Here is a 21,196-nt window from a genome sequence, read left to right on the forward strand (position 1 = left end):
ATTTGAAAGGAAAACGCCGGAAATGCAGAAATTTGAGGGAGGTTTTTTTAGGTATAACAAATGGGGAAGAAATTTTAATCTTAAAGATTATAAATGCAACAGTTCCAGGGGGCAAAAATCCACCCAAATTGTAAAAGGCAAAAGATTATTCACTGGTGAAGACTGGAGGGCGTTTCTCAACGAATGCCGTCATCCCTTCGCGACGATCCTTGGTGCTGAAGGTGGCATGGAAATGGCGACGTTCGAATTTCAGTCCTTCTGCCAGAGTAGTCTCGTATGCTGTATTCACGGCTTCCTTGCAGAGAGCCACAATCAGCGGAGAGTGTTTGCAGATTTTCTCTCCAAGCTTCACAGCTTCCTCCAGAAGTTTATCCGCTGGAACGACTTTGCTGACCAGGTTCATCTGCTCTGCCTGCTGGGCTGTGATCATGTCCCCAGTCAAGCACATCTCCATGGCCTTGGACTTGCCGACAACTCGAGTGAGCCTCTGGGAACCTCCAGCGCCAGGAATTGTTCCAATTGCAATCTCCGGCTGGCCAAATTTTGCCTTGTCACCGGCATAGATGATATCACACATCATGGCCAGCTCACATCCACCTCCCAGAGCATATCCATTGACAGCTGCAATCACTGGCTTCTGGGTCCTGGCCACACGTGTCCAGTCTTGCAGGAAGTTGCCGAGAATGCATTGGGAATAGGTGTTATTCTGCATTTCCTTGATGTCAGCCCCAGCAGCAAAGGCCTTCTCACTCCCTGTGATAACAATGGCACCCACGGATTTGTCAGTCTCGAAGTCATCGAGAGCCTTGCTGACTTCCGTCATCAATCCATTGCACAGGGCATTGAGGGCTTTCGGGCGATTGAGGGTGATCACACCAACATTGCTCTTCTCTCCGGACCTCTCCACCTTGATAAATTCATACGCCGGAGCAGCTGAAATGATTACGAGATAACGGTCAAGGTCTCTATTCCTCTTACATAATCTCTGGTCATCCCGTTCCCCGTATTAATTATCCCCAACTTACAGGAGAACAGACGCAGATTGGAGGCAGTTGATGCCTTGGCCAGGGTACCAACACGTCCCACAAGAAGTCTAGTTACAGTTGCCATCGCGACACGGCTGGGATTTACAGGAAAATTCAGAGAAAAGCAGCTGATCGAGAGATAATGCCCGGACGATCGTCGACTTCGTCACGCAATATGGAGTCTTGGATAATCATCGCCGGCCGCGATTTATCCAGAATTTCCTATCAGGTTTTTATCCAGCTTTTATTTTGAGAAAAATCGCGGGAATTTTACGCAGTTCTTTTTCTATTTTAATTAATTATTTTTAATGAGGCATTGTTAACATCTACAAAACGTCTATACTCTATAATTACCATTCTGGGCATGAAAATATCACATTTTTAACGTAATTTTGACTAATAAGAACATTGGACTTAGCACCGATAGAGTTGAAATAATCTACCGAGGTCTGTGATTCTTATGGTTGCCTTCCATACTTTGAACGTTTTCGGTAAGACCTACACTGCTGGCAATATAATCATAGCTCCACTTTTTCATACTGGAAAAACTTTGAAAAAAAATTTTTAGAAAAAAAAATAAAAAAAAATCATTTAAAGGTATTTTTAAACCGACATGAAAAATTGCCATTTGAATTTTATACCGCTAGAACTGTGAGTACTGTGATTGAATCTTTATCAAAATGGCGATTTTCCGGTGGCAATAATTATAGCTTCTCTCAATAAATTTGGCTCCAGGGTATTTATTTTCAATCAGTGAAGGTCAATATCTTTTAGCAATCTAATTAATAACTTTATTAACCTAATTACAATCATTTTTATAAAGTTTTTCATGAATTTCGCTGAAATTTTGTAAGGAAAATGTGTAATGAACAAAAATAAGGGATTAATTCAGGTCTTGAAATTGACAACCAAAAAATTTCCATAAAAATGACAAGATCCTATCACCTTTCATCCGAATTTGTCGATATAGTCGACATATATGCATTTTAAACCGCTCCCAGGGCTAAAAATTTTCTTTTGTTAGAGGCAAAAGTGTGCAAATTTCCGTGTTACATTAGAAAAAAACAAGTTTTCTACCGAAATTTGATGTAAAACAATGCTGACTGCTTAGTCTCATCGTGAGCGACATTTTTGCCAACATGGCTGATAATTTTGACATTTGGCAATGCGGGAGATTGTTTTAAGGGAAATTTTTCATATTCTTCCTGATTTTAATGAATTCTGATTGTCCAGGAAGTGTCTTTTAAGCTTTTGAGAAAGCTTAATGTGTCTACAATAACATCGTGTTGAAAGAAATGAGTTTTAAAGTGTTATTAAGTGAAATATTTTGAGGTATCTGTTAGCAAGCAGGAATTTGGTGTCTTCTTGACCACTTCCTGGACATCCCACAAGATACTGGTCAATAATCCTTCTTGTTTTAGTGATCAACATTGTAAAGGAGTCATTAGACACGCAAAAATAATTCACAAAATTGATATTATTGACGAGAGTACCCATGAGTTTTCCAATTTCCCAGAGGCGGAAAAAATTCTATCTCTACAAAAGTATCATATTAGACCACTAAGACTTACAATAAAGTGAGTTTTACTGAAATTCGTTCGCTGGATATGTTGTGGTCTGGAAAGAGTTCGAGGAAGATTAACACGGAATGGATGCTCAGGCTCGAATAAAAAATCAATACGTTTTCACATAGGGGAAACTGAGGCAACACCAAATACTTGAAAGATGTGATTTTGACTGAAAATTTAAGAAAAATGTTGCTTACCCCATGTCATAGTCTTGAGTGTATGCTGCATATTAATGAATATAAGGCTTATTTAAAACAGTTCAATTTTCCAAAAAAAAGAAAAATTGTATTACCATGCATTTTTCGCCTTTTTCCAACCACTCAGTGTACCACCAAACACTTTCTGGGGCACCAGTAAACACCTCTTTATTTCATCAATTATCTCATCCTCATCTCATCCATTATCTTGGCCATTCACCACAATTTTTAATTATAGAGAAGGTATTAAGATGTAAATATTCATAAAAAAGATACTGCAAAATTTAAAAATCTTGACTAACATAGCAAAAAACTAAAGCACTGTACACCGAACACATTTTTCAATGGATTTTTCATCATTTTGACAAGAATACATTCATGCGTTAAGCAGCCCCACTAAATCGTCGCGAACATTTTACCTAAAATTCAATTTCTTTTGTAATAAAATCGAAAATTTATCCATCAATCCTCGATTAAAATCATTTAAGGCAAAATTCGGTTCTTGAAACTATATTTCTCCTGAGTCTTAAATGAAAATTGCATGAATGGTTATAATTATGAAAATCAAATATATAAAGACGGAGAAAAAGAGCAAGAGGAGAGGAAAAATTTTGCCATTCAAGGTGCGCTCGCGATCTCTATAATTATGAGAAAATGGCTTGTTTGGTGGTGCGGTGGTTTTAATAATTGTAGAAAATTGAGTAGTCGTATGTTTTTTTTTACAAATTTATTTTTATTAGCAACTAATTTTATATAATTTCAATAGTTTCATGTAGTCCGACCACCAGATCCATAAACCTTATCCCATTTGAGGTAGTTTTCAATATCTTCTGGAGAAACACTCGCTCTAACACATTGCATTGCAGTTTGGAAGTCCTTAAAATTAACTGGTCGTAAATCGGAATTGGAGAAATCATGGAATTTTTCGATAGGGATTGATCGTATTGGTCCCATTGATGCTTCCTGGCACAAACTCTTCATATCAGCTCCCGAAAACCCATCAGTCAATTTACTTATTGATACCATATCGTCTGCCGATAGATTGTTCGCCACCTTGGAAAACAGAGATCTTACCATTTCCAATCTGGCTTCGAGAATTGGAAGTGGAATGTAGAGGCGCTTTACAAATCGCCTCCTTACTGCCTCATCCAGCTCCTGAGGTCGATTTGTTGCTCCAACAACTAGCACAAGTTCATTTTCATTTGTTGCAGCTCCGTCCAAGTGAATCAGAAATTCTGTCTACAGAAACAATAAAATTTTGAAGTCGATTATATAGGAAGAAATTTCTAACAATTTACCTTCAATCTACGAGAGCTTTCATGCTCACTTTCTGATCTTTGGCAGAGCAAGGAATCAATTTCGTCGATGAAGATTACCGAAGGCTGTTGAGCTGATGCTACCGCGAAGAGTCCTCTGACCATTTTCTCCCCTTCTCCTATGTATTTCGATGTGAGAGTAGAAGCACTAATGTTGAAGAATGTAGCATTTGCACGAGAAGCTATGCATTTCCCAATAAGGGTTTTTCCCGTACCAGGAGGACCAAACAAAAGGATTCCTCTTGGGGGCCTTCTGAGGCCAGTGAAAATATCTGGACGAAGCATTGGCATGACTATAGCTTCTTGAATGACGCTCTTTGCGTATGTCAACCCAATAATATCCTTCCAATCGATCACAGGAACCTTCATCATTATTTCGTTTCTGATCATTTCAATAATTTTGGGATCAATGTGACTCAGCTGGTCACAAAGTTCATCATCAGACGTTTTATCTTTTTTCTTAGGCAATTCTTCAGGGAAATCATTTTTCGGAGCCACTGGCTTTCTCAATCCAACTCTTCTCCCTCCTCCAGACACACTTGAACGACAATCTTTCCCGTAATTTATGAGATTCTGAACTTGAAGCTCCTTGCGAGCTGTTATGAAATCAGTTTTTGGTTTTTTAGGCTCTTCTTTCCTTTCATATTCATTGGGTGAATTAGTTCGCAAAAATGGTTCTCTGTAGGGAGCTCTTTCGTTTGCCTGTGAAAAATTTTTCTTCATCCATGAAGTTTTGTTCGTTTCCCATGATTTTTGAGGCAGAATTCTCTTTGGGCTCTCCATTCGCAGTGGAGGCTCAGGATTACTTTCCTCGTAAGAACTACTGTATCCCATTCTTTTTTCGAAAGGTTCTTCATTTTCAGACTTTTGGGAGAAAATTTCCTCCAATTGGCCGAAATCGAAGTCGAGTTCTTGACTACTTTGTGGAGTTGTGGGTTTTGAAGGATTTTTGGGAAAAATTGAAGAAGAGGACTCTTGTGATTTAACTGAATCTGAAACATCTTTAGTAATACCCGACGGTTTTGCAGATTCACTGATATCATCTTCCTCTTCAAAAAGAGCTTGTAATGCTTCATTGGTAATTGTTTCTTCTGGAGGTATCATTCCAGGGATGTCGTGAAGATCATCTGGCTTTATAAAACTCTCCGTAATTTTACTTAAACCTTCCACAGACATTTTTTCAACATCCGCATCTTTGCGGCTGTTTAACATGGCTTTTAAAATGCATGATTGTTCATTCCTAAATAAATTAAGGGTGAAATGAAGAAAAAAACGAAAAATCGAATTTATGATCATAATATGCTAAAAGCTAAGCAGAACTGGTCCTTAAAACACCCTAGACTAGAAGCAATTTTGCAATTTTCATCAAAAATTGATTTTTAAAATTTTTAACGTTTCTGACTACAAAGATAGGGAAAATTTTCTTTAAATATGCATTTTTCAAGAAATCTCTACTAGTATGTACAGCCCCATAATGTATTATTTGTATACAGGGACATGAATTAAATAAATAAATAAAAATAAATAAATAGTGTGAGAGGCTAGTCAAGTCAAAATGCGTAATAAGTACACAGTAAAAAAATTTACAACGATAGTGGTTGGTAATTTTTGCACGAGCATTATGGTTGTGAGGTTTGTATATTGGCAATGTTGTGTATTGGAAATGTTGTGTATTGTCAATTTTATAAAATGGTTTCCTGCCTATAATTTTGGTTGTAGAGCAATTTTGTTCGGTTTATATGCATTATCTGTGAAAAGTCTCTGTATTAAACTTAGAAAAAAATAACAAAAAAAGAAAAATATGAAGAGTGGGCCTGAGACTTGAACCCATAACCTTTGCGTTGATGGTCTCGCGTTTTCCGGCCGCGCCACGAACTTGCTTACTTCTCTTAAGGAAATGGCCAAGAGTTGCATCGTCAATTTTTCTAATTTACATGATGCTTCCTCTGTTTTTTTAATTATTACATAATTATTTCTGATTTTTTACGACTGAGGCATATTTTAAGAATCCAATGAATGATTCTAGAAGACAATTAGACAGTTAGAAATGCGAAAAATGACTAAAATCTTAGAAAAATTGCAATAGTGAACAATGAAATTTTGACAGTTCTCACACAAATTTTCCCATACACAAATTTCATTACACAAACTTAATTTTACTAGCATTATGTTAGTATCGTACTACAAATATGATAGTAATTTTACAATTTACAACCAAAATGCTTGTGACAATACACAACTTTTCCCATACACAACCTTATTTCTCACACAATTTTTTACTGTGTATGGATTGGAACATCTTCAGCGTATTTTGGTTAGAAAATGAAACCATTAAGTTTCTGATTGATTGCAATATCAGTGACTAAAAGCAAATTAAAGCGAGTTTATTAAAAGAAAACAAACTTACTCCTTTACAGCGCTAAAAAGCTGATGCCACTCTTTTTGGGTAAACATTTTTGATCAATTGTTTGACCATTAAACAATTTTTCTTTTTATTTAAATGTATTTTAATATATTTTTCCAAATTTCCAGGATTTTCAGGAGCACTCGAGCACCACAAACAAAAACACAGCAAACTTTTGAGGTTATGGCGCGCACTTTTGGATAATCCAAAATTTTATCCAGAACCGAACATAACCTTAAAAATGGCGCTCATGTAATCAGTGGTGTCGTCCCAGAAACGAAAGAGAAATTAGTGTAGTTTTCTCAGTTTTTCCGCGAATTTTCTACCAAAAATCGAGTGTGCCCTATGAAAAATGTATTCAGGCAATGCAGCAACGCTTAGAAGAATAGATGTCCTCACCAGGATTTTGCGTGGGAAACCGGATAAAAGTGCTTCTAGATGCCTTTCCGGAATCAACAAAGTAACAATTGATGGGGTGTCCAAGGACATCAAACCGTCTCCCAATCCTGAATATATCCCAAGGCAGTACTGTGAGTTGATAGGATAGTCCCCATTAAATCGCAGAAGCCTGAGAAGAGGGTAAATTGTTTTTTAGTGCGTCAGGATGCTGAAGGATATCTCGATGTCTCACAGACAATCCTCCATCATATGCGATGGATGCTGCAAAAGGACAACCTCGGACAGGATATCTTTCTGTTGGGACGTCCAGGGCCTCTACGGCGGAACGTCGCAATGCAATTTATTGAGCTGACACAGCGAGAATTGGAATATGTATCGCTCTCCAGGGACACCACGGAGAGTGACTTGAAGCAGAGGCGCGAGATTGAGGCGGGCACAGCAAAATACCATGATCAGTCAGCTGTTAGAGCTGCTATCCACGGAAGAGTCCTCGTAATTGAGGGCGTAGAGAAGGCTGAAAGAAATGTCCTTCCTGTCCTCAACAATCTCCTCGAAAATCGCGAAATGAACCTCGAAGACGGAAGACTTCTAATTCCAGCAGAAAGGTAAGCCAAATTCTTATCAGAAAAATTTATTCTAAGCCTGGTATTACAAAAAAAATGATCATTTTGGGGCCTTGTCCAGGCTGAAGTCTCCTTTTTCAAATTTCCTGAACCACTTCTTGCATGTCTCCTCCTTTACTGTGTCCTCGCCGTAGATATTACAAAGATCCCTGGTAGTTTCCTCAGCGCTGATTTTTCGTCTGAAGTAGAAGAGCATGCAGTGTCGAATATGCTCCTCACTGACTTCCATATCTCAATCAATTTCGGTCCAACATCCAAAAGCTCCCCAAAAGAGAAAAACACTTGAAAGCGCGTCAGCTGTTTTAGTTTAGATTAGGACTTGAAAGTTTCAATTCCTACTTTGAAAATTTCACCTTTTAGTTTTTAGGCTTTAGGGTTTTTAGCAATACTGAAAAATTGCGAGTCAATTTTTCAATATTTTATTTAGTATAGAAAATTTCCACAGATTTTTTTTGATAAAAAAATGTATTTTTGGGAACTATGCATGTTTCTGTACTTTTCGCAATTTCTTTTAAAGTGTATTTTATTAAAATAAGAGTAGTAAATAGCTTCCGGAACTTAAAAATATACAGCGGAAAGTACTAACACCCGCTTGATGTGACATTGGGGACTTAATGTCGACAAGTCCATTTGCCATCGATATAAGCCCATTTTTGAGCAAGATAAATTTGATTTTACGCTTCAACTCGTTTAGTGGTGGCTCTGGAACACCTTTTAGATCAGGAAAATTTGATTAAGTCAAAATTCACATTCCTTTCTTTCTCACACATTTTGCATATATCTAACCCACTCTTTTGTGCACTTTTCTTCTTCTTTTGAACATCATACCAAATTAAATTTACAGTAGACCAGGCCTGAGCTAAATTTATTAAATTAAATTAAAAGAAAAGACGAAGTTAATTTGGAGGTGCCTTTGGCATTCTTCGAAATGCCTCGAAAATTCACGTAGAGAAAATGAGAGGTTTTTTAATGTGAAAATTGTTTAATTCCTTAGAGTTAAGTCATTTTCACAAGGAAATCCTTTTAATAATTAAGTTGAATACAGTTATTTGGTTTAATTGTGAATAATTGTCGATATTACAACAAAAACATTGGGATGAAAATTTGAACTGGAAGACTCATATTCTTTTGAGCTGTCCCAAAATTCAGGATAGGTTTGAGAAAAACCCTTTTGTACAACACTATTTTGGTTAATAAGGAATGCAAAAGTACATATTACAAGAAGGGACACGACTTTCTAATAAGGATAAAATAGAAAAGAAAATATTTTGTCGCTTTTCAGAAATTTTTTGCAACCGCAGCGCCACCAGACGTTTGTCAAGTGAGTTATTTGTCTCTCTATCTCTCTCTCACAGTTGAATTGCGCGCGATTTAAGAACTTTCCATTTGAAGAGATATTTGCATTTAATTTCTTTGTATTTCTGCAAGGTTCAAGTAAAAGGGTGTGTAGTGAACAGCTATCTGTCTTCCGACAAAGAGATCAAGAAGACAATTTCTTTCTATATGAATTTTTATGTCTGTTATGTCTTTTTGGCGCAAAAATATTTATCATGGTACCGTGAATGAGCGGGATTAGTGTTACCAGTATGGCTATTTGTAATTTCCATTAAAATTATCAACACAAAATTTCCAATATTACATGACTTTTAACGAGCACAGGTCTGCAGTAGACTTTCTCAAATTCGGGCATTTGGGACTGAAATGTCACCCGAATTAGAGAGAAATTTAGGCGAGAAACTTTTTGAAATGCAATGATTTTTTGTTCATCTCCATACTCATATTAATTTTACATACCGATATTTATGGTAAATTTCGTGATAACCCCTAAATAATGCAAAATCACACTAAAACAAACCTTGGCAAAGTTGAGCATATTTGCTTCATTAGAAAACTTAAAAAATATCGATGAACTTTTTTCAAATTTAACTGCTGCACGAATTAAAAAGTAGTCCGAACTTAAAAGAGCCGAATTAGCGGGAGTCTACTGTAGTTCAAGTTTAGTGAAATCTACTTGCTGAATGACAAAAAAAAACTTATGCTCTAATAAATATAGCAGATAGGAGTGTGAGCTGTATCCGTGCTATCACACTAGGATTTTTTCAATTTGTAAATTCAATTTAATTTTCAAATGAATTGCTCCTATGCGTTATTTTGCATTAAAAATCATTTGAATTGATAGATTTTCGCTTATATATTGATATAAACTAGTACTTGGCCCACCAAAATATGTTTACACACGCTAAAATAGTGTGAAAATAGTGAAAGAAATAATGCAACAGTTTAATATTTCACTTACTTTCGCTTAAATTTCACGCAATTTATGAACCTTTAATACAATCAGGAAATTCATAGAAAATCGATGTTTTTTTTTAAACTTAACGGATAAATCGCCCCTTTGGCCGCTTAGGTTCTTGTAATCGAAAATCGAATCACAATCAAACTTTTGAATTAAATTTGTAGAAGAAGCAATGGAACTATCAATTTCCAATTATTTCCTTTTATCAAATAAATAAAAAAAAATTGTAGTAATATCTTTGCAAAATAGGTGTAATTGTGAAGGAATCACACCTAATGAACAAATTTACTTCTTATTATAAATATGAGAAAAAATTAAAAAAAAAAATTGAATCAATCCATCGATTGCGAAAGTAGAACATGCTTTTTAAAGAAATTTAATTTTTTTGCCCTAAGAAAAGAAGGAAACGTAAAGAAAATGAAACAAATAGTAAAATTCTAAAATAGATCTTGTAATATCAACGGTTAAGTTAAAAAATCACTGAGAAGATTAACTCTTTCCGGACCGAAGCATATATACTGCAAGCCAATTTCATCTTTTTTTAATCAAAAATATCTAAGCTCAGGAATTAATTGAGGTCCTACGAAAAAATATCTTACACTTAGACATCCTTATAGTTTGTATCATCCACAAAAATCGGATTTTTATCAATTCTGAATAATTAAAAAACACTGTTTTTCATAGAATATTCATATGCTTCTTTGGGTACTCAGAGTCCCAAAAGAGACGAAAGAGTTAAGGATTTTTTTATATTCATTAAAAAACTCAAGACTTATCAATAGGACTTAAAGATTTATTCCTCGTCTAAAGTCTTTTGAAAGTTTAATAGTAAATTAATTGTGACTAATGGAAACTTCACAGATACGACAAACTTCTGGAACAATATGGGACTGAAGAATTGACTCGATGGGGTCTCGTGAGGGTATCTGAGGACTTCCGGGTGATAGCTCTGGGATTGCCAGTGCCAAAGTACCGTGGAGCCCCATTGGATCCGCCACTGAGGTCACGCTTCCAGGCCCGTGATGTCACGAATCTTTCGTACCAGGTGAGTGGAAGAGGGGAAAAAATGCTTGAGATTTTGAGGGCGGGAAGGAGGCATTGATCTAACTATGTGACTTCTTGGACAAGTCACTGCTGAGGCAACTGTCGCAATCCCCCTTGGTTTTATTGGGTAGATTGGGCATAAAGATGTGCAGTTGTCGCTTGGCAATTTGCGTATTGCACGATGTCTCCAGGAGCTGTCGATGGATTATGCCACGGTATTGATTTTCAATACTGTCATTTTTCCCTAATTTTCCTCCTGTTGACGACGATGTCACCGCACTGGAGAATTGTTGTTTTCTATTTTTGTCATTGCGATTCGCGTGCTCAGGTAATGTCTTCCTCCCATTGCTTCCCACTCCTGCTGCTACCTTGCCCCGTCCCGCTGACTGAGCCATTGGGGTGTTCATGTAGGTTGGTGGGGAATTTAGGCGATTCCGGTAGGAGCTGTGTGAGAGAAATTTCCGGGAACAGCGATACGTTACCGGAAAGAAATCTCCAAATTTTATTCTTGGTGTCTGTCCAGAGGTGTCTGACCGCGAAGCCTCGCCAGAATCCTCTTCGTTGAGGGTTATTGAGAGATGATGGACAGATTCAGTGCGTTTGAGGCACGGTAATCCCTGATTTGGGAGTTTTCGATTGACTTCTGCGGTGAAAATGCGTCTTTGGGTTACACCGCCCGCAGAAGTATCTTTGGACGCTACTTCACTCTCTGGTCTCACGAGGGTGTTCTTTCCAGCGAGATCCAGCCACTGAAGAACCCGTTCTGTTAGTTGATTTTTGCTCTGCTCACTGATCACGATCACTTCACTGTCTCGCAAATTCCCGCCACTTGATCCAGACTCCTCGCCTGGTTTTCCTCCTGGTCGACCACCTACGTCCTGATGGCCTCCTCTTACACTTCCAGTGAGGTGTTTCCTCAAGACTTCAACACTATAGCGACTTTTAAATAGCTTCCTGCACAATTTGTGTTGATTTCGAGCCAAATTAGACTCTTTGGGATTGGGGTTTATGGTCAGAATGTCGGATGATCCCACAAGCTCCAAGGGACTTTGTTCGCAGCTCGCGTCAAAATTTTCTCCGATCTCTTTATTATTTTCTGAAAAAATAAGATCCAAAATGGATTTTTTGGATTAAACACAGAAAAAAATAATTTGTAAAAATGTTCGTAAATCTTTGTGAAACCCTATGGGGGAGTTACAAAATGCTCGTGAATCGTATAACCCACAAACAAGTTCGTAAAAGTTTGTACTTTTTTCACAAACATTGTTCGTAACATTATCACTTGACGAGCATTTTTTGTACTTTTACAAACATTTGTTCGTAAATGTTCGTAAACATACAAAAAATGTTCGTAAAATTTTGTCATTTGTTCGTAAATGTTTGTTTTCCTGTCGAACATTTTACGAACGAATACGAACAATTGACAAAATGTTACGAACATTTTTTGTGTGCTTACGAACATTTACGAACAAGTGTTTGTAAAAATACAAAAAATGTTCGTCAAATGACCATTTTACGAACAATGTTTGTGCAAAAAAGTACAAAATTTTACGAACTTGTTTGTGGGTTATACGATTCACGAGCATTTTGTAACTCCCCTATAGGAATTCACAAACATTTACGAACATTTTTACAAAATATTTTTTTCTGTGAAGAAAAATCACTGAAACTGAAGGAATATTTAAAGCAATAAATTATCAGTTTTTTGATTATAAAAGAATATTAACCTTGAGATTAACTCTTTCAGTATCAAGCCGATAGTTACCCGTATTTTATTTACACATTTATTTGTAAATATTAAATATTTTTTTCTATAAATATTATTATCTTAATGAATATGTATTTTATTTCTGAACCGATTTATTTTGAGGGATTAAGAAAAGGGGTACAAAAACGATCTCATGGATCTGAGTAGCTTTTTATTGGAGGAAATTGCATTTTAAGCTTGAGATCAATATCCCAAAACGATGTTCTTATGCCTAAAAGGCTTTTAGACTATACTTGGAAAATCAGCATAGGGTAAGTGTACCAAATTTCGCCCAGCTTGCAATTTCGACCAGCTTGTAATTTCGGCCATTTCTTTGTTCCTTTTATGCATACTCCAGAGATTTTACAATGTAAAAAAAAAACAAAAAAATACTGCTTAAACGAACGAGATGGTATTGAAAAGACTGGAAGAATTTCGGAAAAACAAAGAACTATGAGAATCAAGGTGGCCGAAATATTACCCAAAGCTATGTCTATATTTTCATTCATTTTAAAATGTACTAAGAATGATTTTAGAGGAAACAAAGACGACATACTATCTACAAGGTTCTAAACAATACTCTTTAAAAAGAAGTAACAAAAAAAACAATTTGAATTAAAAGTTTGACATATTAAAATTAAGACTTTTTCGCTTGCAAGTGACTATGCCGAAATTTGGTACACTTACCCTAAATCCTACTTTATGGCTTCTACACACTAGTAGAAATTTCTTTAAAAAATGCATTTTTAAAGAAAATTTCCCCTATCCTTGTAGGCAGAAACGTCAGTTTTTTTTTTTTTTTTTTAAAGGCAATTTTTGACGAAAATTACTTCTAGTGTGTAGACGCCATTAAACCGATTTTGGTGATCTTAAGGGGTCCATATATAATGGATAAATATTTTTCACTAGTTTTTAAAAAACAAATATTAGCTTTCAACAAATATTTCTTTTGTCGAAGCGGCAGTTTTTGTTATTTTTTTGAATTGTATAACCTCTAGAGTATTCAAAAACTAAAAATTCATGGAAATTCGAGGAACAAAAAAGTAGCCGGAATTGCAAGCTGGCCGAAATTTGGTACACTTACCCTAGTTTGCGAAAACTAAAAAAAAAAACGTATAAACTTCCTCTATGGAATTTTGACATTTTGGCCTAGGCAATTTCCTTAAAAATGAAAAAAAAACAAGTTTTGAAAAAAATGTTCCCAATATGTAAAGGTCTTTACTTTCAAACCGAATTTCAAAATTAGGTTACTATTGTAGAATTCACAGCAAATTGTTGAAATTTAGAGATTCTGATAAATCTCGTCTCCGTATTGAATTTTAATCCTGTTACATGAGGGTTAAAACGCCAAGTGATCCCGATTCCATTCCATATCCCAGAACCTCTTCTCAGAAATTAGTAATTTATTTTAGTGATGAATTATTAAAAGGTTGATCCAACTTTTACATTTTACACACTATTTTTATTTTAATGTTTTGGAATAAACTCTGGTCTTTTAAAATAATTTTTCACTAATTTTAACGTTTTAAGAAGTCTCACAATAAATATTTAAGTTCATCTCCATGAATTGCTTCACTGTCTTCTTTCCTTTTTTTTATTATTAAATCGATAGATTGAAGAAAGTGATTCAAAAAAGAACTTTCAAGGGAAACTTGAAACATTTTGTCAATTTAATGTCTTGGTGACCAAGAAAAATAAATCAAAGACAAAAAAATGTTATAATCTGAACACTTTTTTTTCATGAAAAGAATTGTATGAAAGTTTTGAAAACTTCTTACAAAACCTTGGAAGAAACACACGATTCCACCAGAAAGTTTTCTTTTTTAATTAATTCCATAATTTATTTTGTTTATAAAAAAAAATAGAATTCTTAGCGAATTAGGAAGAAAGTTGGTTAGTATTTTTTCGTGGGAATTCTTTACCTCGTTGAACTGTGGGACAATTTGCGCGTTTCTTTGTCGTGACACCGTCCAGGATTATATGACGATACCCCTGATTGTCCAGCCAGACAGATTTGACAAACATTGGCCTCCGAGAGGCCTCCCAAATTGGTGGTCGAATCCCTTTGGTGTTTGTCATTTCCGATTCACAGTCTCAACTTTCCAACAAAAAAATCACCATTCTGGTGCAATAAGAAAAAAAATCAGGAAAACACCATCCGATACGATTAAAGTGTCGAAATCGACTGAAAATTTCGTCCTCCACGAAAGTCTTCGGAATCCAAGGAAAAAAGTAATAAACACGAAAAAAAACAAAAAGAATTTCCCAAGCACAAAATTCAAAGTTCTGCTACGGATATTTACCAGTTAAAAAGTTGCGAGGACACGATATTGTGGTTTTGCGGAGGATAAAAATGCTTCCGGTGGCAGTGTCCGCGTGGAACTGAAGGCAAGGCAGCACATTCGACGGACGTGCCGGTGTCTCTTGCTGTGCTTTCGATGTAGCACCGGAATGTTGTATTTATACAGAGCATGGATTTAAGTTAGGGGTAAGAAAGGGTGTGGGAAAGTCTGTAGCAGTGTTGAGACAATTTACCCACCCAACAGTTGACTCACCAATTTCTTTGAAATCGTAGAAAAGACAAACAGTGCCACTGAAAATTTCTCATTCGTCTTTTTATGCAAGAGTCGCAGGAATTGAAATACTAATTTGTTCGAAAATTCAGAGCCCTCCAGCGGTAGTTTTCTAAACCTTGTATGTTCAAAACGAGAATGGAGAAGTAGATCTTCGAATTTTTACTAATTTTTGGAATGTTGTGGAACTCTTAATTATTATTTGATTTCCTGGGTAAGCTCCGCCCAAATGTAATTTTATGTAACGCCTACTTTAGGAATTATGCCTTTGTGCCCAACAAAAAATTGAGAGTTGGGTGCAGCGGTTATGTACCCTGGAAATGTGATTTTCCAATTTGAAATGACAGAATATTGCAGTACTTTAAAAATAAGCCACTCCCACAAGTTTAATTGAAAGCAAGTTTAATTGATTCCAAGCACTCCTGCCCTTTATAAATAGGCCAAAGAGCCTATTCAAAATTTAAAGTACCTTATGTTAGAGTAAAATTAAGCTTCTTGAACGTGGAAAGATAAACTTAAGAAAAATCCTTTCGGAAGCCACGCCCACTTTTGTGAAATGTTCCTATCTAGTTTTTCTGATGTAATTTGTAAATCCGTACAGGTGTAGAAGAGAGGAGGAATTATGACTGTTTTATCCAGGATTAAAATAAAACAGTCCGGGGAGTGTGATGATAATCAAGTTCGCTGTCTTCCGTCCAAAAATCCTCTTGTAAGCCACGTTTACTTATCTGAATTGTCTTTATCCAAAATCTAGAAAAAGATTGCAATTACAATATTTCAATTTGTAAAAGGTTGCAATTGGGTAGAGTTTGGGTCCAATATTAAATTTCAACTATTTTTATCAGTAAGGCCACATTGAAAACAATTTTTTCGTATATTTTTAAAGAAACCTAGGCTTTACCAGAATTTAATTTAGATCCAGAATTGTTTTTTTTTATCAAAATTACCCATAAAAAAATAAATAAAAATATTATATTTGCTTTTTCCCAAAGTTGAATAGTTATATTATGTTACTGTAGTGACTATATTACGGAAATAAAAATAAAAATATTATTTTAAGTGGATTTTATCTTAGATAGCGTAGTCATAAATGATCCACATGGCGAAGCGCCCAGATTAGCGCACTAGACAGTATGTTTTTTCTCAAGCTCATTCCTGTACTTGAATAATATTCTTCTTGAGGTTGATTACCAGTATTAAGACGTAAGTATTTACTTATTGCTCTAAATGTATCCATCTGATGGATAAATTTTTCGATTAGGAGTTTGGTATTTCTGTGCACATGTTTAATTTTATAAAGATTCTAATAACATCGGATTTTGTTCAAAATAGGGCTCAAGGTCTAACACCTTGGTAGACAGGGAATGTGCATTTTGGTGCATCACAAAGCAAAATCAAATGTTTGACTGATCAAAAATATTTATTCTGAAACAAAAATCCCAAGGGGCGTGGTCTATTTTGACGAATAATAATAATGGTGGCACAGTATACTAGATGTGGACTAGGCTCTCCTGCAAATGGGATTTCTAGACATGCATCCATGCATTATTATTTTTCTTATACAGAGATGAAATTGTCAGATCAATGCTTCTAAAAAATCAAGTACAGTAAAGCTCACTACAGTAGACTCTCTCAAATTCGGGCATATAGGACCGAAATGTCAGCCGAATTAGACAGAAATTCGGGCGACATGTGCATATAGATATTGAGTTTACACACTGATATATATCGTAAATTGCATGAAAATCCCTCAATAATGCAAAATCACATCAAAACTAAGACAAACCATGCCAAATTTGAGCATATTTGATTCATTTGATAATCATAATCAAACTTGAAAAATGACAACAAACTTTTTTCAAATGTAACCGCTGCCCGAATTTAAAAGTAGCCCGATCTTAAAAGAGCCGAATTTGCGAGAGTCTACTGTAGATGCAATTCCAACATCTTTAATCAGCATCCTGATGACCTAAAAGAGATTCGAAATTCGATTATTCCGAAGTAAAGCGTCTATGTGGGCGTGGCCTATTTTTAGTAGGCAGGAAAAAATTTTTGAACCTTGTTCCTGTGATTGTAGTAGTTTAGATTTTCTTAAGCACACTGGTGTTAGTATTTCCTTATTAAACTTAGAAAATAAAAAAAGAACTGATTAGCTTTAATACAGGCCTGAGCTAAAAGAAAAGCCGAATTGAATTTGGTGGTGTTTGTTGGCATTCTTCGAAATGCCGCGAAAATTCACGTAGAGATAATGAGAGGTTTTTTAATGTGGAAATTGTAATTGTTTGTTTAATTCCTTAGAGTTCAGTCATTTTCACAAGAAAATCTTTTTAATATTTTAATTGAATACAGTTATTTGGATTAATTGTGAATAATTGTCGACATTACAACAAAAACATTGGGATGAAATTTTGAGCTAGAAGACTCATATTCTTTTGAGCTGTCCCTAAATTCAGGATATGTTTGAGAAAAACCCTTTTGTACAATACTATTTTGGTTAATAAGGAATGCTAAGGTACATATTAGAAGAAGGGACACGACCTGCTAATAAAGATAGAATAGAGAAGAAAATATTTTGTCGCATTTCAGAGATTTTCTCTATCTATCTCACAGTTAAATTGCGCGCGATTTAAGAATTTTTCATTTGAAGTGATATTTGCATTTAATTTCTTTATATTTCTGCAAGGTTCAAGTAAAAGGGTGTGTAGTGAACAGCTATCCGTCTTCCGACAAAGACATCAAGAAGACAGTTTCTTTCTATATGAGTTTTTATTTTTCTTATGTCGTTTTGGCGCAAAAATATTTATCATGGCAACGTGAATGAGCGGGATTAGTGTTACCAGTGTGGCTATCTGTAATTTCCATTAGAATTATCAATACAAAATTTCCGATATTACACGACTTTTAACGAGCACAGGTCTGCTTTAATACTTAACTGGGGGCATGGCTAAAATTTAATTTCGGGTGGAGCTTAATCAACCTCAAATACTACTCCACTTGTACCAAGTAAATTTTTCCTTTGGAGTGAACTATTTAGTCTGTGATGTTCGCTCTTTTCTGAACTTATAATTGAAGGACTTTTAAACATTTTGTACCAATAAAAGAAAACTTTTTGGTAAACCGAATTGGATTTGTTCTTATCCAATCTACCATCGAGTGTAATTGCGATGAATTCCATCCAAAATATTCGCGTGGCAGGCAAAAGGAAGGATGAGGACGGGTGTTTGAGGAGTTGAAAGGCAGTACGGCAAAGGAAGACACGGCGGCGACTCATAGAAGGGTTGGAAAAGAGTCATTGGGGGGTCGCGGGGGTGGCCTTAGAATGTGGGTTAAGCGTGTCAGTGTCTTTGCCTGGATGGAATCTTCACGTGGTGCGCAATTGTTCCATTGCCTTCGCAGAGAAATTTACTTGTAAAATTGTTACTATTTTGCCACATTAATTTCCCTCCGGAATGGTGGTAATGAGAAGAGAGGGTGTTTCTTGGGGTTTTGGAATGGGAGTTTCTGTATATGTTGGCCCATTAAGTCAAAACCATTAATTGAATCTGATGGTGAAAACATGCAATGTCTGGAGGTACTTTTATTAGTGTAATGTCTGTTGAGGAAATTGCGTGCATTTTACAAGTTGCCGCAATTCAAATAAATCACCATCATTTTTTGGCATGGAATATGGGGGAGTCTCTGCAATTTCCCTCCTCAATGCTAATTGCCATGATAAGTATCCTCAATATAGAATTAGATAGAACTCTTCTCTACAAATTATTCAAAAATATTATCTACGTATACTTTTTCCAGCAAAATATCTGGCATTTTGAACAAAATTTTCTCTGCACTATAAATTTTATCCATTTGCTAGGTTCATTGATCCAAATATATTGTAGAAAAGAGCATGAATGGGGAAAATTTATGATTTTTCATCCACACAATAAAATTTGTGGGGGTATCATCACTAAAAATTTCATTCGTGTATCGACAAATGCCATAAATTTCACCTCAAGAAAAGTCAGTTGCCTTTTATTCTTTTTCTTGACGTGATTAACAGTTTTTTAGGATATTTTCACGTGCTACAAGAATTGGCGCAAATATTTATTTTACAGCCTTCCATATCCTATGAATTCTTCTATGGGAATTACACGGTTTCTATTTTAGATCCATTCAAATGGAAGAGTATATCCGTTTTGTGTTAAATTTGATTAATTGACGACTAATTCAATAGATACATTTTCCATAGTTTTCTGTACACTTTATTTTCTCCATCCGAGAAATCAATCACTTTCCCTTTCTCTTTCTCTTGTGGGAACATAGTGGTATATGCGATATTCTATGTAACAATAAAGGGGCTTGACATTTTTCAGGAATTTATACAAATTATTCGAAAAAAAGTGTTTAAAGACCTAATTTTTATTAAGAGCCCTTACAGTAGTATCCCCCATGGGATCAGAGTTCTATTGCTGTGACTTTAGTTAGTCCTGCTACTAATAGACCCGGCCTACTATTTAAGAAATTCTTTATAGTTTTCTCTCCCGAAGTTTACACTAGTTAATGAATTAATACTTCGACTAGATTACTAAACATGTAGTTGTAGTTGATGAAAGTATTATTTTCATGAAAATTATCCTAGGCTCATAATTCTTTAGAAAATATCTCTGGCTAAACGTTTTTCTCCTGATGCATGAGGGCTGGTTACGCACTAAGACTGGTAATTTTTTCTCAATTAAACACACTTTTTGGACTGCTAAACTGATTATATTAGGATATCGTATGAGTCCTTTAACGCGGAATTATCAAGTTTTACTGAGCATTTACAGCTTGAGTTTGTCCAAGACATTTGAAGATCGGTTTTGAAGACAAAGAAAAGACATTTTTACGTCTCATGTCATTTGTGTGATGCCTATCTAAAGTATTTCCTGTTCAAATTTGAGTGCCAAATGCAAATATGTGTCGCTCTTCACTTTGTTATGAGAAAAAAAACAAACCAGCATGGTTCGTAATATATCATGTTCCATTATAATTCCTAGAATTCTTATTATAATTAACAAAATGACTTTTTTTTAACAGCTTTTTAGCGTAGAATTCCATAAATTTTCTCAACCTTGTGCGAAAGTTTTATTTGCAAATTCGAAACTGAGTTCAAGTTCCTCGAAAATCAACGATATTTTGTGCAAAACTATATTTATATTTTAGCCAAGACACTATTGAGAAATAAAGTGTATTACCGCATGTTTTTTTTGTCCTTTTAAAGCGATTTCTTTGCCTTTTGGCGAAATTAGGGTTTTGTTAAATTGAATTAGCGCCTTCAGTTACAAATCTTAGCAAACCAAAAGAATATTAAATGGTCTTTGTGACGTAAAGATCTATAGTTCGACCCAAATGCAAATCGAACCGCGTCCAATGAAATAAAAAGTTTCAATATTATTTTCATTGCCAAAAAACTTAAGGCAATTTTGTATTTCGGTTCTCATACTACCCAATTCTTATCGTATTGTGTTATCTAAATTATTTTCAAAAATGCTTAGGGAAAAGCACGCTACTTTCGGACGACTCAAGCTTCGGACAACTCGATTTTACTGCTCGAACTCCAATAGAGAGCAGTTATATAATTCACTTTTTTTCAACTTGTGACACGGTTAGAAGCCAAACAGTAAGAGATATCGATTTCCGGTCTTCGACACCCCGCCGCCCGTAAGTCAACATTATCTAGGACAGTATGTTTTTCTTTTTTTACCCCGCCCTCCTCCTACCCTCCAAAATCATGTTTTATTGTTTATTTCGAAAGCGGCTACTAACGATTTCTTTCATTTTCGAATATGTTATAGACGAGCATTTTTTGTACTTTTACAAACATTTGTTCGTAAATATTCGTAAACACGCAAAAAATGTTCGTAAAATTTTGTTATTTGTTCGTAAATGTTCGTAAAATATTCGTCAGTTAAACAAAAATTTACGAACAAATGACAAAATTGTGGGTTATACGATTTACGAGCATTTCGTAGCTCCCCCATAGGAA

The 21,196-nt window shown here is 35.4% G+C and overlaps 4 protein-coding genes across 4 annotated transcripts in view; 1 reads left to right on the forward strand and 3 right to left on the reverse strand.

Annotated features, from left to right (window-relative positions):
- Positions 1-23: 23 nt before the first annotated feature.
- LOC129802237 (probable enoyl-CoA hydratase, mitochondrial) lies at positions 24-1,223 on the reverse strand. Its single transcript, XM_055847913.1, has 2 exons — positions 1,026-1,223; positions 24-933 (listed from the first exon to the last, which is right to left on the reverse strand). The coding sequence occupies exons 1-2, from the start codon at positions 1,108-1,110 to the stop codon at positions 146-148; spliced, it is 873 nt and encodes a 290-aa protein (XP_055703888.1). The 5' UTR covers positions 1,111-1,223; the 3' UTR covers positions 24-145.
- A 2,279-nt stretch (positions 1,224-3,502) lies between these two features.
- On the reverse strand, positions 3,503-6,714 carry LOC129802233 (fidgetin-like protein 1). Its single transcript, XM_055847908.1, has 3 exons — positions 6,514-6,714; positions 4,089-5,346; positions 3,503-4,029 (listed from the first exon to the last, which is right to left on the reverse strand). Exons 1-3 carry the CDS (start codon positions 6,558-6,560, stop codon positions 3,559-3,561), a joined length of 1,776 nt encoding a protein of 591 aa, XP_055703883.1. The 5' UTR covers positions 6,561-6,714; the 3' UTR covers positions 3,503-3,558.
- The window catches only part of LOC129802232 (von Willebrand factor A domain-containing protein 8), a 42,424-nt gene continuing 27,941 nt past the window's right edge, over positions 6,714-21,196 (forward strand). The window contains exons 1-3 of the mRNA XM_055847907.1: positions 6,714-7,040; positions 7,106-7,514; positions 10,690-10,873. Coding sequence (XP_055703882.1) covers positions 6,863-7,040; positions 7,106-7,514; positions 10,690-10,873 — 771 coding nt within the window. The 5' untranslated portion in view covers positions 6,714-6,862. The remainder of the gene's footprint in view (positions 7,041-7,105; positions 7,515-10,689; positions 10,874-21,196) is intronic.
- On the reverse strand, positions 10,601-14,984 carry LOC129802235 (uncharacterized). The gene is made up of 2 exons (XM_055847910.1): positions 14,542-14,984; positions 10,601-11,968 (listed from the first exon to the last, which is right to left on the reverse strand). The coding sequence occupies exons 1-2, from the start codon at positions 14,696-14,698 to the stop codon at positions 10,932-10,934; spliced, it is 1,194 nt and encodes a 397-aa protein (XP_055703885.1). The 5' UTR covers positions 14,699-14,984; the 3' UTR covers positions 10,601-10,931.

This window comes from Phlebotomus papatasi, chromosome 2 (assembly GCF_024763615.1).
Source record: "Phlebotomus papatasi isolate M1 chromosome 2, Ppap_2.1, whole genome shotgun sequence".
NCBI classification, from domain to species: domain Eukaryota; kingdom Metazoa; phylum Arthropoda; class Insecta; order Diptera; family Psychodidae; genus Phlebotomus; species Phlebotomus papatasi.